At 35.6% G+C, this 17,005-nt stretch overlaps 2 protein-coding genes across 4 annotated transcripts in view; one reads left to right on the top strand and one right to left on the bottom strand.

Moving 5' to 3' along the window:
- The window catches only part of LOC139118633 (ankyrin repeat and MYND domain-containing protein 1-like), a 33,364-nt gene extending 27,492 nt beyond the window's left edge, over nucleotides 1–5,872 (top strand). For 2 of the 3 annotated variants that reach the window (XM_070682051.1, XM_070682052.1), the window contains 3 exons: nucleotides 580–734; nucleotides 1,297–1,530; nucleotides 3,773–5,872. In XM_070682051.1, coding sequence (XP_070538152.1) covers nucleotides 580–734; nucleotides 1,297–1,530; nucleotides 3,773–3,834 — 451 coding nt within the window. In that variant the 3' untranslated portion in view covers nucleotides 3,835–5,872. Of the gene's footprint in view, nucleotides 1–579; nucleotides 735–1,296; nucleotides 1,824–3,772 lie in introns of those variants that run through there. The other variant, XM_070682050.1, reaches the window with a different exon arrangement.
- A 1,223-nt stretch (nucleotides 5,873–7,095) lies between these two features.
- LOC139118634 (nondiscriminating glutamyl-tRNA synthetase EARS2, mitochondrial-like) lies at nucleotides 7,096–17,004 on the bottom strand. Its single transcript, XM_070682053.1, has 15 exons — nucleotides 16,206–17,004; nucleotides 15,662–15,734; nucleotides 15,150–15,187; nucleotides 14,794–14,841; nucleotides 14,059–14,229; nucleotides 13,288–13,368; nucleotides 12,921–13,013; nucleotides 12,197–12,291; nucleotides 11,933–11,987; nucleotides 11,350–11,454; nucleotides 10,581–10,741; nucleotides 9,913–9,976; nucleotides 9,164–9,269; nucleotides 8,334–8,503; nucleotides 7,096–7,984 (listed from the first exon to the last, which is right to left on the bottom strand). Exons 1-15 carry the CDS (start codon nucleotides 16,485–16,487, stop codon nucleotides 7,889–7,891), a joined length of 1,638 nt encoding a protein of 545 aa, XP_070538154.1. The 5' UTR covers nucleotides 16,488–17,004; the 3' UTR covers nucleotides 7,096–7,888.
- Between the last annotated feature and the right edge of the window lies 1 nt (nucleotide 17,005).

Genomic DNA, 17,005 nt, shown 5'->3' on the forward strand with positions numbered 1-17,005 from the left:
CGTTGCAAATTCACTGTTTATGTAAGTGATATTTATGCCATGGTGCAAGTGTGCGTTTATAGGGTTAGTCACCAGCCTTTTAAGTCTTCTCTGTTTTTTCGTATACTGAAAACTTTGGTAACAGAATTCATGTGTCATTGGTGCAATTACAGATCTTCTACTTGGAGTCTAAAGTGTGGCACTGCTTTGTAAATGCGCTGGGTTTTATTAGGAATTGGTGCAAACAAAAAACAGTTGAACATTGTCATCCAGTCATATGTGTCTTTAGATGGTACATTATACTGAGCAGGCTTTTCAGTGATTTCATTGGAATTGTGTCCCTGAGCTTGACAAAAAACTTATTGGTAACTATGCTCATATTGCAGGAACAATGTGACAAGACCATGATTTTGAACTAGCGGCTATGTTGTTTTGTTTTTTGTCCTTATTGTTCTCTATATCCCGGCCATCACCACTATACCATTGTATGATAAGGACAATGTCAAATCACTTTATGGCTGGATGGTACTGTTCAACTGAATGTATCCAGACATTTCCCATCAGCATCGAACTAATATGAATCATGTCTTTATCACCTAGGAAACCACTATTTAAATACTGTTACGAGTGTGGTCGTTCCATCGGTGTCAGACTCTCAGCTTGCACACGGTGCAAAGAAGTGTACTATTGTAGCAAAGCGTGCAAGCTGAAAGCATGGAATGCACGTCATAAAGAAGAATGCGTAAGAATTGCAGGTATGTAGATATTAGATGGCAGTTAGCCTTCTTTTGCCGTTTTTTCAGTGGTGAGCAACAACATTACTGTATGCATATACTTTCTGCTTGGTAAAAATCTGTATATATGTTGATACATGTAGGTGCATGTATGTGATAGTATGTATGTACTGGTAGGTCTGTATGTATTTGTGTGTGTATGTGTGCATGCATGCATGCATGTTATTACATGTGTTTTGCGTAGGTGTATTTTGTTGTGTGTACCGGTATGTCTTTTCTATTAACCTCTAGCTTTTAATACACTGAAGTGGAATGGTACAGTTGCAAAGTCTGGTCAATTTTGCCAATACACTTACAAACTAAAACAAAAAATATTATGGCAGCTGTATTTTTCAAAGAAAATTCCAATGATCATCAATTTGATTGTGTGCGATATGATTCTGATATGATTGTCTCAGAAAGAAAATAAAAAAGATTTTATGATATTGTCAGATATTTATTTCATATGGAGAAACAATTTAATATATGCTGACAAATTAGGATATGAAAATAGTGAGTTTTTTTATCGTATTTTTCCATCCAGGGAGGAGTCGAAGTCCGAGTCCGTCCGGCAAGGGACCAAGATCAGGAAACCAGCCAGGTCGTGTTGACAGTCCCACACCAACAACAAATCCAAACGCTAACGGCAAAGTGACCGTGGAAGGCCTAATGAGTAAGAAAGGTGGCATTGCCTATGTTGGCGGAAACAAATCAGTCGGAAAAGCCGGCAGAGCGGGAAGACTGGGAGGGGGAGGATCGCAGCTGATGGGATCCAGAGGTAAAAGAGTCAATGTATCCGGAGTAGGTGGTAGTAGTGGTGGTGGCGGTGGCATCGGTGTTGGTGATGGTAAACTGGCTGAGAATGGGTTCAGAGAATACACTGAAAACTATAGTTTTAATTGAATTTTCATTGACTTTTCATTTTAATATAGTTAATATATTGTAATAATCTTTTAGTTCTGCTTTGTAACAAAAAAGCTGGCAATCTTTTTTGTCATGAAATAGGCAGCCATATTATGAAATGGACAACAGTAACGGGAGATAAGTAATGACGGTAATGCATGATGTGATGTGAAATTAACAAAATTTTAAATTGGTAATTTCATAGACAAAGATAAGTTGTCAAACACTTTGAATATAAATAATATATCCACCGAAAATGGTTGCTAACCTTCACCAAAGATTCATGTCAGTGGAATTTATCAAAGTCAAGGTCAAGAGTTTGTCAGTTCAAGCTTCACTCAACATGCTTCAGAGCCCAGCTTTTCACGCATGTACATGTAGTGTGTATTTCAAATGCATGTTTTTCTTTTTTCATGCTGGCATAGATGGTGATTGACTTTCATACGTCTTTGTACAGTTCAGCTTGCGTTGTTGCTATTTCGGCCTGCACGGTTTAATGCATGGCTATGTTACATTTTGACTAACATTGCATGTGGTTGTAACATTCCTAGCTGAGAATGTGAAATCACCTTCCTGCAAGTATGACTTTTTTTACAATGTACTGACTTGCTTCAAAGTTCCATCAGCCAATAGAGATCTCAGAGAAACTTCATCCACAGTGTACCACGTCACACATACCGGTACTGCTGACAGTAGCTCACATTCTTCAATCACATAGTGCTGTATTGCCACACATCCAATGTCAAACATCAATAATGAAAGCGTACCAGCCATTGCACTGTATTTCTTTATCATGGGACTTGGATCATTTCATTGTTAATCAGCCAAATTTAGCAGCACACCAAAGTTGATTCATATAAAGTCATACTACGTACACCAGCGTAATGTCAGTAAAGGGCACAATCATGTACCATTCACATTTTAAGCTCACTACTTGAAATGTACAAATAATTGTCAAAATACATTTTTCACCCAGCTATCTCAAAAATGTAAAATACCATACAATGTCACTTTCATATGGCATTTTTGTAGTGTTATGTTATTTTCATATTTTTCATAACAGTCAAAGATAAGAATGACCTGTTTCTCATATGCACGGTACAGGATGATAAAAACAAAAGGAATCTTTGAATTAATATTGAAATGGTCTTTCAGAGAAATATTAAAAATTGTCAAATAAAGTGTAATGAAAATCGATTGACACACTGATTGTTACAAAACATATTTTTGCAATATTTGCATCACCTCAAACTGATGAAGGACAACAACATAATGCAGAGTGCACACATTAAGTGCTACAATCATCTAGTGAAATAATTGTTGTCAGACACTCCTGTTTATCATGTGAAATTTGGTTAACCAACTGATTTTCGTTTCCCATTTTATCTGGAACATGTGTAATTTGAAGAAAACTGATAAAAAGAGTGTCTTTGTGATGTCGTAATGAGCACAAATCTGTAAAGAATTCAATACATAAAGTGGGAAAAGCTACATGTGGTGAAAGGAAGACCTAGTATTTCACGGTCTGCAATGTACCCATATGAGAAACTGTGATTTCTTCTTCAAGCCTGATTGTGTTGTTATCAGATGTGTAATTGCGCAGAAAAGTTGGCATGGTAATGTTTTCAGTCAATCAGTCTGTACTCTGGACTTTGTTTTTGTGAAAATGACTAGTTTTTGACCTCGGAAGCTAAGCCACTTAGGTTGTCCACATTCCTTTCTGTGTTCTGTGTTTAAAGGTAGCCACGCGACTGTAAAATCATAAAATGGTAAGAAATGTCAAGAAAGATACAATAGACATAGTGGAAAAAATTACCTTGAGCTGTGCCAGTGTCGTACCAAGTTTTGAAAAGTGACTAAATGGACACAGGTACACCTGAACCTCAAACTTGTCAAGTGATAGATACAGTGTGAAATTTGTGAAACATGCATCCAAAACAAAGAGAACAAGAAATTTGAATTTGAACTGTAGAAAATGAAATTTTCAAATTACAAACTCCAGAGAACAGTTTTATGCAGATTGATGTGAACTTTGCCCTGCTGACCTGTCTGATTCATCGTAAAGAACTGTGTATTGATTGGCAAATCTTTTCACTTCTTTTTTTTCCCTTTTGAAGCCTCTGAGTCCATGACTATAGATCTACCACCAGATCTGTCCCCCACACCTCCGCCTTGGTGAGCTGCATCATGGGAAATCTACCCCTCACACCCTCCTGACCATCCATCCCTATTGCACGCTACCCTGGAACCTCAAGACTTTTTTCCCCCACGCGTTTGTTCTTTTTCGTTTGAACATTGTCTTTTGTCCAAATGTGCCATGCAGTTCACAATGAAGTCACAACCCAGCCAGTGCTGCATTTCAAAGCCTACTTTCCAAATCAGATTGCTGTCAGTGCTTGTTTATGATGACGAAAATTTGTGCTTGCTTTGTTATTTTCTTCTACCATTTTTTTCATTATCAAAATCAAACGCTTTCTGACAATGTTCTTTATCTGTTCCTCATGAATCATTTTCATTTCTGTATAAATGTGGAGTTATGTTGTAAATTTAAAAGTGTAATTTGAAAGGGTTCCACTCATCATGTGTAAAAGTGTATGTATTTACCTATACCATATTTCATTTGCCTAAAAAAGAGGGAAATATTGATAAAAAATTTGTCAAGTTTAGATTTACGGAAACCAAAGTAGAATACTGAATGAATCTGGAAGGTGAATTTATTTAGTGGTCAGCTCGTATTGTGACCAGAACACCAGAAACCTGACTTTTTTTTATTTTTCTTTGTTACTGGTACCAAAACATCAAAAAATATGTGCTGTGCCATTTTTCACATCCCATAGTGGCGTGTGGCGTATTTTGCGTGGCATGTATGTGCCAATAAATTACATTTTCAGCAAGTATGTGAGAGAAACAGTGCTATGATAGGAAGGACGCTAGGCACATTGGCAGAATCAGACATACAGCAACCAAGCTGCTCTTTGTACACGCAAAAGAAGTGTGTATTGTAGCTGTTAGGTTTATCTCATTTGATCATTTGAAGAAAAAAATCTGCAAAGTACTATTCAGCGCGTTTTTTTGTAAAATATTTGTAAGATAATGTAGACTTGTAAATAATGATTTAATTGTGCTCATGCGGATCACTTTTGATTAAGTTCCTTCAATTTGTCATGTATCCATTAGCTTTATCAAATATCATGAATGTATTTAAATTTTCCGTGAGATGATGCAACTGTAATTTTTGTTCATATGTGGTCTTTCTTTCTGATGTGATTTGCTTGCAATTCAAGTCCAAACTTCTCAGCTAATGGGAAGCTTAGTTACAACATTTTGAACTTTCATTATGTGGACATTCCTGAACACAAAAGATGTGGCATTTTGACATATCAAAGATGTGTGTGCGCTTATAAACAGAAGATTTAGTATTAGTAGCATAGAGGGCGCTCTTCAAGAAGTGGGTTGGGTACGTTACCCAGAGGTGTAATTTCATGTGTCTGTGCTCTCAACAAAGTAAAATAAGTTAAGGCTTTGCAGACAATGAAAATAAAGGATAAAGGGAAAAGGTTATATTGGATTAACCCTTTTGCAGCCAAACTTTGATGAAGAATTTATTGCTTTCAAGTTATGCGTTCCTACAGGAAAGAACAGCATGTGACAGAGTCAACAATTGATATGAATTTCAGTGAAAAATTCACTAGATGAAGTCAGATAATTTAAGCAATAACTGTGATGCATTTGTAGTTGATGCTTGTAGAAAATTGAAATCTTTTTCAGATATCTCACTGTACTGAGACAATCCCTTCTAGTGTTTGCTGTCAATTGATTAAAATTTACTTTTGAATGAAAGAAATGTAAATATGATATCAAGAGATCCGTGAAGTGGTAGCAACAGATCAACTGATAAAACAATTGTGTTATCCTTACTTAGTTTTAGAGCCATCCGTCCTCTCTTTCAATGTACTTAAGTAAGTTTTAAGAATAGTCAATCTTGTGTCAACCACTTTGAAATTATGTTACGCTTGCAAATGATACGTCCATGCAATGACCTTTTTTGATCAAGTAAATCTCATTATGCATTAAAACTATTGTTCTTCGACGATTATTTTTCCCGCCAAATAGTGTCTATGCAATAAATTGGATTATGGATGCTTTGAAATGATAGTTCTGTAGCGTCTGTCCGCCTTAACTTTTCTGAAATAAAATCCATCCACTTTTTATAAAGACTTGGTTGATTTCACTTTGTCATTTACTGTGATGGGTGTTGAAGCTGTACAACTATTAGGGAGGTAATGGTGTAATCGTGTTCAACGATTGCTCATTCTCAAATTCTGAATACTTGGGGCAGATATTCAGACTCTCAAATTTTTACAATTCTTTTCTGATTTACCACTTGTGGGGGTTCATTTTAAAGCTCTTGGTGTAAGAAAACTTTTCACAGACTCAATTTTTCGAAATTCGAAAATTTTGTTTTTCTCCATAGAATTAACACAGGGATGGCGGCCATTTTGAATTTCAAATATCGGTAAATCTTTGTTTCTCAAGTACCCAAATTTGCAAGGTGACTCCCTATTTTTATTCTTGATTTTTGAAATAGAATTGTTGAAAGATTCCTTAATAGTGTACCTCTGATACTATAGAGAGCTGTGTGCAAATGAGGGCTTTTCTCTCATTATTATGCAAAAATAAATATGTTTAAAAATTTAGATAATGTTTGTGCGTGCAAGAACAACGAAAATACAAGTTTAGGTGACTGGCAATAAGACGTACACTAGAAAAGACAGTGACTCAGACTAAAAGCTGTAACAGCAGCTACGCATGCAACACTGATAAAATGATAAACACCGATAAAATTGTTCCTAGTGGCAGTGTCTGGTGTCATATGCATACACCTACATTTAGTAACAAACCTGCAACAGCAAACAGCCTTTTTGAACTAAACCAGTCACTCTTTCATAGGAATGGTGGCTTGATCAAGGTACAGTATTGAAGAGATGAACCTTTTTATAATTGTAATCTGATTCGGCCCCAAGTTAAACTGAATCATGCTGACACAACTATGAAACATGATTTGACATTTTCTTAGGGGGGTTTATACTGTTTTGAAAAACACCCTAAGCCAAGCAGATTTCTACCTACACGGGTGTGTGGATCCAGTGTTCGTAAGATGTGCCATACTTTGTCAACCATGATGTGAAAAGGCCAATGCAATGACAATGGGACAGGTAACTGAATAAACAAAGTCTTTCACACAATTTTGCATAATCTTACTTTTATCATTGTGGGGTAACAGTAAATGTGTTGTTGACTGCCTACATGGGTCTTAGCAGGGCTAAACTGAATTGCTATGTGAGCAAAACAAAGGTGGTTTCCTTACTAAGTAGTTTACAGCCTATGTTATTTGATGCAATTTCAGTGTTGTCAATGACTACAAAAAATGACACAAACATTTCCAAGAGTTTTAGAAAGAAATTATATTACCAAATAATCCAAAAAATTTACAGCAATACATAGAAACGGTGCCTATATGACATTGTCATTAATGAGGCAGAAAACTTACCATACTATGATCATGAATCATATGTCATGTCCAGGATCATGTTATAGATTTAGATGACTTATAAACTTATCAGAGCACTGCAATAATATGTACAATTTTAATTCATGACAGCTGTGACCACATCCATTGGCAACTCAGTGTACAAAAAAGTCCTGACTACATTTTTGTCACGGTCACCAAAAATTATGCCGTTCAGTCCCCTAGCTAAACAAATTTACTTCATCACAAACAAATTTACTTCATCACACTGAACTCTTGTACTGAAGTATACTTGGCATAAGTTCTTTTGGACAGGATAACTTCTTTGAAACTTTGAGTTGCACTAACTTGAACTCCACCCATCCTTGAAACCACGACTACCATGAAACCTCAAAACTGACTGTCATGATTCTGTTAGAAATTCCTCTAATGAACTCTGATAAACACCTCAACTCCTTTTTAACTGTGAAAAAAGAATCACATCTACTGGATGTCACAAGTACCATGAGAGATACTGAATCATTGAGTTGCCATCTTGACTTTTTTAGAGGTCGTTGGGGGCGCTGTTCAACTCCAATGTCTTCACCAATGCAATGAACACCAGAAAAGGACTGAATTTCAACATGTTCAAATCTAAGTATCACTGCTCTAGCGAAGAGTCATCCATGCAAACAAACCATTACAGACAATGATTTCAGTTCTGTTAGCGGCTAATGCTTGTGTCCAGCATTTTCTCTATTCTCTTCAAAACCTCTGACTTCATCAACATTTCAAGGATCTCTACGATTGCAGGACCCTCCTGGAAATATCATAAAATACAAATATGGTTAAAAAGAAGTAAAATTCAAGTATGACTTTGAAAAGAAATTGATCTTTTTACTTTTTAGGAAATCACTGCCATAAATACCTGCTAGTGATATGTACACATAGCGGCTTTACATTTCGTGAGATCAATAAAAACAGTTACATGATGATGAAAAAAATTATGTATACCCACAACTCTTGTTCTGGACCTTAACCCTGTTCAACTGCACCCCCACCCCCACTTTCCCTGTTTAGTAAACAGGTCCACAACCACAGTTGACAACAAGATATTTGGGCCAAACCATGGTGGTTAAAGGGTCCAAAGATACTAAATGATAAATCACCTTGAGTCCAGTCAATGACAATCTCATAATCTTCATTATTTGTGGAAACGGAGGAAAATCGTCATTTTTAAGTTTCTTCAAACTTTTCAGCTCTGTTTTGAGTTGATCTTCATTCCAGCAGTCGTCATCGATTCCTTGGAGCTTCTGATAAAGAAAATCCAACACCTTCTCTGCAAATGAATGAAGTGTACGCAGAGGTTGACGAAGATTGTACTCAATTTTTCACCTGTCCTTGTTCATTCATTTCAATCTGATCGCCATGCCTAATCGGTTTTACACACAAGACAGTGAAAATACAGTCAAAATACACACTACCATACATTAAACACAAACAACCAATATATGAATGATGTGTCGAGTTGCTTTCCCTTTACTATTTTCTTATCTCATTCATTAGTTATCTTTAATCAAATTTTATTCAAAATGCTGCTACGTTGCGTAAATGAAATCTATATAATTTTTTTCATGATCAGAGTCCCCACATTTATTGCTGAGTCTCTATGTGGTATTGTTTTGAAACAATGGGACCACTTCACACTAAACTGGATTCTGGAGAGTTACAGTTGCAACTCTTTAATGTCCCTTTTTTGCCAGTATAGTTAGTGGTCCAGCCTCACCTTTGAAGACAATTGGCTTTGAACAAACCACTGGTGTTAAAAAAGGTTATCCTGTTCACCCCAAATATCCTGTAAACAGGTCCCATTGATAACAATGGGTTTGGGCCAAACCATCGTGGTGAAAGGGTTAAACTGTATGATTGGCCGATATGCGACTTGGTATTAGCCATCATTCTTGGTTTTCAGGAATTGATGTGAATACAGTATACAAACCTGGATGTTGTGAGAATGATTGCAAATCTTGAAGCCTGACATTTGGTGACACCCATAGATATCTGTATGAGTCGGACACAAGCTCACTAAGTCTGTTGATGTGAAACTAAAATACAGGAAAAAACAACATAGACAAACATGAAATGGTTTAAATAATGAAACTAATTTCAGTAATGTAGAAAGATATTCATTCATTGAAGATAGAATGCGTCTTCCACACACATATTCGGACTGTCTGGTCTGCCACTTTGATTCAATGGGTCATTTGGATTCATTTTGAAACCCATGGACTAAATAAACTTTTTACTGTCTCCTGTTTGTGAAAATCAAACATTTAATTTTTATCCACAAAGTCCACTTAGGGTACAGTGGCCATTTTGAATTTACAAATACCAGTTTCAAATTGGCAATTTGTTTCTATAATACATTAAAACTTTGCACTTTTCTTGAACAGATTGCATTTTGAAAAGTTTGAGTCAAACTGTAAAACTTTTTTCAAGGAACACCTTGCCTTAAATTCACATCTCTCTGAAAAGACAAAATTGGTTGAACGCAAAAGGTACAGTTACAAGAAAGGGATCTCATCTTATATCATTATAATGTACGCACTTGTAAAATACGAAATGCTTTACTTCTCAAACATGAGTGCAAATTTCAAATTTCTGTTTTCATTATCGAAGCAAAGCCGCATCCTATAACATTTCGATGGAGTAGTGTTTAGCGATAAGTTGGCCATACAGTTCACTAACCTTTCTCACTTTTATGATGTTCTGTAGATAGTGATCTTCAACGATGTGTGGATTTTCTGAAACACTATAAAACAAGTTGAAAAGATATCACCTTTTTCCTCTAGTCTTCTCTGAGTTCCATAAATTTGAATTTCACTTCAGTGTCCTGCCACTGGGATATCATTTCAACTTTCAGAATGAAAGACAACGAGTACTGATCCCTGCTACTACTTTGTGATCACACATGGGAGTAAAATCTTCCTCAGTATTTCAAAATGTAAATCCAAAATTTTTAGTGCCGGTAAAGCAGACTAAAGAGTCATCCAAAAAAATTCTACTCTTCATCACTATTCTGTTGATAACTCTGTGGAACAATACTGGCATCCAACATGAATGATGTACGGACAATCCAAATACGGTACATCTCCATTGAGAGGGTTACAAGTAAGTGGTCTTTACATATTATTTGTAAATTGCAATAACAATGTAACTTTTCATATACTGGTAGTTTTATTTCACACAAATGTTACAGTAAAATTTGTAATATATTTTGACAAAGATTTTTATTCTATTTCTCATATGATGATTTGATAATACATCTTGCAGACTATTTCACACTATTTATCACTTCCATTCTGTACCTTTCTCAGTATTTTCTATTGAATATAAAAGCAGTCATGCAGCCATACCTGTCCGGATATTTGTCTTTCACAAGCCAGTGCACTTCATTGGCCAGTTTACTCATTCCCTCTGGGTTTTCACATTTGGTTCGTATTTCCTGTTGACTGATGTAATTCAACATGTCCATATCGAGTACTGCCGAGTGCTGACTAACTCTATCTAATTCGAACTGAAAGAAATGTACCAGTGAGAAAGTTGCAAAGAATTCTGTAAAGTTTGGTTATAGAAATAGAGAAAATTTACCAAAAGACACACATTTGTTTAAGAAAAAAAGACAACAAATGTGATGAGAAAGATATGAGCAATAAATTTGAACATATTGTAATGTCTTCTGGGGCTAGAAAACAAAAGTGTCTGACAGACAAATTAATTTAAGGTTGGGGTGAGCTTTAAAGATTCCTGGGTGTGGGCTCAAAATACTTACGCTAATTAAGTTTTTAGAGGGGATGTGGGAACACTTAGGGAAGTACATGAAAGTTTTATCTCACATTGAACTTTTGATATTGTCTCTGATGGTTTGATTACAATCCATAGATTTTAAGCAAAGTGAATTGGACTGAAAACTGTAAAACGCTGAAGTGAGTAAACCTGATGTTAAGTTCATGTAACTTTGCTGTTTGGTATTTCAATCAATATTGTGCTTCATGCCCAGTTCTAGTCAATGATTTAAAATTTCATGCCAGTTCTAATTTCCATTGCTTTCATAGACTGGCTGCTGTAGAGTTCAACACAGGGACAGGGCAATAATGACACAGAAATAATCTTGTTTCTTCTTACCTCCTGAATCATCTGAGATAATGTTCTTATCTTTCTATTATCTTCAAAACCAGATCCACAGAAAGTGATCAGGTTGAGGATAATCTTTGGTACATGACCTGCTTTCTGAAATTTAGCAAACCACCAACTGGATTAATGATGTACACACTTGGAAAACTCAAATTTTCACATCAACTTGAAATGATAGTGAGGAAGAACAAATCATTAACGGTGATTAATCTATTGTTTACTGGTCCTCAGTATTAACAGTATTAACACAAGTTTTCCAGTCCTGCAGTCTAGTTTGCTTGTCCTACATTTATTTTTTATTATATCTGTATGTAAGTCTTGATCAGTCTGCCAGGACTGTAGAGTAGCCAATTTACTTGACTCACTAGGCAAAATCGTTGATATATGACAATATACGTATACATCTACATGTATATTGATTCTGTACACTTGTCAAATATGTTCAGTGTACACGTATGTACACAAATAAACTGCAAAAGTACAATTATATACATTTAGTCTGCAGAGATCTGTGTTGCACACCACGTTGGTGAAAGGGATAAGAAACTGAAATTGAAAAGAATCAGCAACTCACTTGTAAATAGTCAACACTGATATCATTCTGTCGTTTAGAAAGTTTAGTGCCATCTCTGTTGAAGGAATGGACATTATAAAACACATTATAATCTTTCATCTTTAAAAATATAAGTAAAATTTGACCATAGACCCTAGGCCTTTATGATTCAAGGGACTTGAAAACACACGCAAACTCAGCATTTCAAGAACATTAATAGTTGGGAAAGAAATATAAAATTTCACAAGCAGGTAATTGAAGTAATTTCTAGTATATCTTACTTACTTGTTCATGAGAAGTGGTAAATGCGCAAACTGTGGTATCGTCCAATCAAATGCCTTGTAGAGTTGGATGTGTTTACCAACAGAGGTCAGCCATTCCTGGGTCATAATGAAATATACATAAGATTTATGTAAATATCACTCTGCATGATTTGTATTCAACTATCATGTAAAAACAGTGATTGTGACTATTAATGTTACCTGAGACATTAGCGATTGAAAAACTGACGAAATAACACAGAGGTCAATGAAAACATATACCACATAAAGGAGAGTAAAAGTGTACAGATACATTTTGTACCACAAGAAAAGAATGGGTTACTGAAAATTCATCAAATGATGATCGCAAATAGAAAGTTAATTACACTATGTAATGCCTGTGGTATATTTGATGCTCATTTGAATGACACTTTTGTACTTCTTGAGGAAGATAGCAAATTTCACTCTGAAACTTATTAGATATGGGAGACTTGATATGAAATGTCACAAGAAAGGGAGCTTTTTTAAATCTCAAGCGTAGTCTACAGGGAAGTGCACAGCCATGTGGACATAATTTTTAGCCAAATGTGTTATTTTTGACAGATGCAATACACTTGTCAATAGAATCATTGTTCTGCAGTGTTACTTGTAACTGTTAAGATCAATGATTTCTAAATAAATATTGTGGACATATATGCTTTCTAGATAACTACTGTGGACATGAATGCTTTGTCTAGATAACTACTCACCAGTCCTCTGAGGACATGAGATATCTGCATACAGTGATCATCAACCACATTGGCAAAGTGATAGACTGGGAAACCATCTGCTTTTATGATAACCTGATGAAGTAAACCCATTTTATACTGGTTTCTGATCAAATAGATTACAATCAAAATATGAGCTTCAAGAGATTAAGAGTCTGCTTTAAAGTGCTGTGTTGAGAATGGTTTCTACATTCAAGTTGTACATGCATGCACATCGAGTGTGTACTGTAGGTATGTGTGTCCATGGGAGAAAGGGAGAGAAAAGGAGTGTGTGTGTCTCTGCAGGGAGGTTGGCAGACTAAAGATGACAGACGGGAATCTGAAAGCAAATTTAGTACATGTATCTTACCGGATCTCCCTCAACTAATGCTGGTTGCTGTTGTAACAGGCCATACACAAGATCTGTAAAAGTCACAGAGCTGTCTTCAAGCTGTAAATTGAAAGGACTGATATTTTAATATTCATGATGGTGAGTGCATGTAATACATCTTTCAGCTACTACATGTATCATATTTGTGATGGTGAGTGCATGTAATGTATATCTTCTAGCTACTATCACAATTAGTGAAAATCAGGTGCTGTCAGGAGTGTCACGTTTTTGTTTCCAAATGAAACCCCCTCTAGGCTCACAACTGTTAAATTCCAGTAGACAGATTTCAAAAGTGTTGAAATATTTGTTAGCTGTGCATTATGGGACTAATACATACCAATAATTATAAAATTCACCAACTGTCAATATTTCCAACTTTAGGCATTACATCTCACATTGAGATGCTTTGAGCATCTCAATATTTTGTAACTTTGAGCATTTCACAAGTACCGGACATTCAATTCACAATGCCTATTATGTCTCTTCAAAATGCCAAATACAACATCATTCCTTTGACGAGAATATTTGCCAGATGAAGCATCTTTAACAGAAAGTACAGATACAGATTATGGTTCCATAAAGCTGTTATTTCACTTGTTCTGTAGCTTCTTTTAAACTAAATGATTGTCTTTTATAGCAGCATATAGAATGTTGATTATGAACAAGAAGTTTAAAATTCTTGGAGTCTAAGCACACGGCTTCTAATAAACATATTGATGTTATCATACAATCCTGTAAGGAGATTCATACCTTGAAACGAATGACAAATTTATGTCCTTGTTCTAGTTTATCTTGAACTTGTTGTGGTGTCAGATGACGACATCTGTTGTCATACTTGGGTGTCTCTTTCTTCCTCATGGCTTCTTTTCGCAACAAATTCAATCTTTGCTGAGAACAGAAGCAGTGATACGCAGCCTCTTTCTGTTTGTTAAAGAAAGACATTATTGAATAATTACACATGCAGGGAACATTTAAAGTGGTTCTAAATTGTTCATACATCTTGGTTCACTTTACAATACATATTGTCATATTTCTATGATGTTTCATTAAAATTCAAAAAATAAAAGTGCAATATTTGTACAGAAATTATGAAATTTTTAATTATGAGAGTTGCAATGCAAGAGTCTGCAAGTTTCAATTGCAATGCAATAATTGTGCTGAACTTTGACCCCAGGTTAACTTTTGACCTCACAGATGAGATCTATAGGTATTATCCTTTAATACGTTAAGTAGCCTTTGCCAAATATTGTTTTTTTTGTGATCATTGAACTTTCCCTCTTGTAACAATTACAATCAACCTGAATTCATTTTCCCGGAATGTATTGCTAAATGACATCTACCAAGATTTTTGTTGATCATTGTATTTCAGGGAGAATATAAAATGTTTTGCATAACAAAAGAAAACAATGGAAAAGTAGTATGAAAGAAAGTATTCTAAATACACACTAAGTGCACTCATTTGATATGAAAACTGAGGAAAATTACCTTTAGGAGATAATCTGCATGTTCCTTGTATATGGAAAGTCTTTCAGACTGTAAAGGAAGAGAGAATTTTGAAATCGTCCTATCTAAATAAGGGGCTAGTTTTTCTTGTGAGGATGCATTTGTGACCTTTGGTTTGGTCAGATTTGTTCCCTAAAAATTCTGATTTAGTTCGATATTTATCATCATCTCCTTTCCTTCATCAACTTATTTTTTATACAATAGCCAGAACACTTAATTTCCTTTTTTCTTGTTCAGTAAAAATGACAGTTTAATGGTGAATAATTGGATAAATATGAGGAGCTAAAAGATTATAAACTGTAATGATTACACATGTTTTTTTGTGTATGGACACTGACCTGAATGTAAGGACCAAAGGCTCCACCCTGACTTGGTCCTGTAAATATGGAGAAACACTGAAAGTCACAAACAGCAAATAACTATGCAACTTTAGGGCATATCATTTGAATCACTGATTTGGATGATATTTCTGACAATGAGAAACAGATGGGAAAGTACATGTAAACACTACTAGGGCGTCCTGTATGTGATTAATGCAATTCACTTCGTAATACTTACATGTACATAATTCTTAATTCACACAAGGCTTAACAGATCCTAAGCTCTGTATTGGTACATGGTTCTACTATTGTATGGTTAGACTTTGTATCATATTTATTTAATTCATACCTAAAGTGTGTGAATGTTTGATATATTATCAACACTGTTTGGAGATAATTATTCAATATGCTAGTTTTATAGATGTACCAAGCATTATCTTGAAAACACTTCTGCAGCTCAAACAGTTCCTGTGATCACTGCAATGTGCATCTTTACTTACTCTTGCACAACTTACGAAATTCTTGCTTACCTTCATCAGGTGTAAGGCCTGCCCATTGTAATACATTCTCAATATTTTGCAGGGCACCAATTACCAAACGACTCTGAAATGTTAATATGTTATATGACAAGACATTTAATGTGCATATACCGTAGCACAATAAAAGTAACCTTTTTCCTACAAGTTCAATGTCTCACTCACGAATTGCTTCTTTTAGTGTGCAGAAAGTTTAATAATACTTTACTTTTTTCATCGTCACAATCAATTTTGCAACAAAACATTAAATAGTGTAACCAGAAGAAACAAACATGCACACAAACATACAAAACTTTAACTACTTCTACTATGAAATTAAAAAAAATCCCTCTATTGATACAGAATTTGTTGTGATTATGACAACACATGACAAAACGCTGCATTTGTGAAATGAAATCAAGTGCACTGTTCATTCATTGCGTATGCAATTGTATAATTGCAACAGGCTAGCTATTTGCTACTCTTTATTTGGATTGGAAAGATTCATCCGGCTCATGCAATATTACACTATAAAAATTTTGAAGCAAGTATAACCAACCTGGTCAGTATCTTCAATTCTGAGAAGGAACTTTCCTCCCTGAGATTTGGCAAATACGTAATTATAAAGGGCCGTCCTAAGTCCGCCCAAATGAATCTGTCCCGTTGGACTGGGAGCAAATCTTACTCGGACTTCTCTGGGCTTTACCATGGTAGAACTGGGGCGGTAGCTCACTTCCCTCAACTTCAAAAGTCTGAGAAGTCTCTCGCAGCCAGTACAAGAGAGTTTCATGTCTGCGTTGAACTTGAAACGTGTGCAAAACGACTCAATGGTTCCAAACATATTCAGTTCAATCTAGCTACAGAAAGAAGCAACTAAAAGCATGTCCGACTAAAAATCCATTCACCGTGAAGTAAATGAACATCATATGTGATATACATATTTACTCCGGAGAAATGCAACGTTGGACAGAAGTTTGGCATTTGATGTCACGTTCGACTCGGACAAATCTGTTAGTTTCTCGTCAGTGTCTTCGGATCTTGGCAAATCTCTACTGATAATGAGAAGAGCTCGATAATATTGTCCTCGTCAACACCAAATATTTATTGCCGACGCATCTAACAGGTAGCGAGGGATATTTTACATCAGGTCTCTGTTCCTGCACGTTTTAATCTGCGGGTTGCCATTTAACAGTACCCTTTTACGACTGAAGAACAGCCCAGTCGTAATTTCCTCGCTGCATTCTTGTCTTTGTTAAAGTGTTTTCAAAATACTTCAAGTCTGAAAAACGTAAAGTGAAAATATCGAAGGAGCACAACAGAAAAACCGTATTTGAAACAAAGTGTAGTTGCAAATTGTCG

Source organism: Ptychodera flava, chromosome 19 (assembly GCF_041260155.1).
Source record: "Ptychodera flava strain L36383 chromosome 19, AS_Pfla_20210202, whole genome shotgun sequence".
NCBI lineage: Eukaryota > Metazoa > Hemichordata > Enteropneusta > Ptychoderidae > Ptychodera > Ptychodera flava.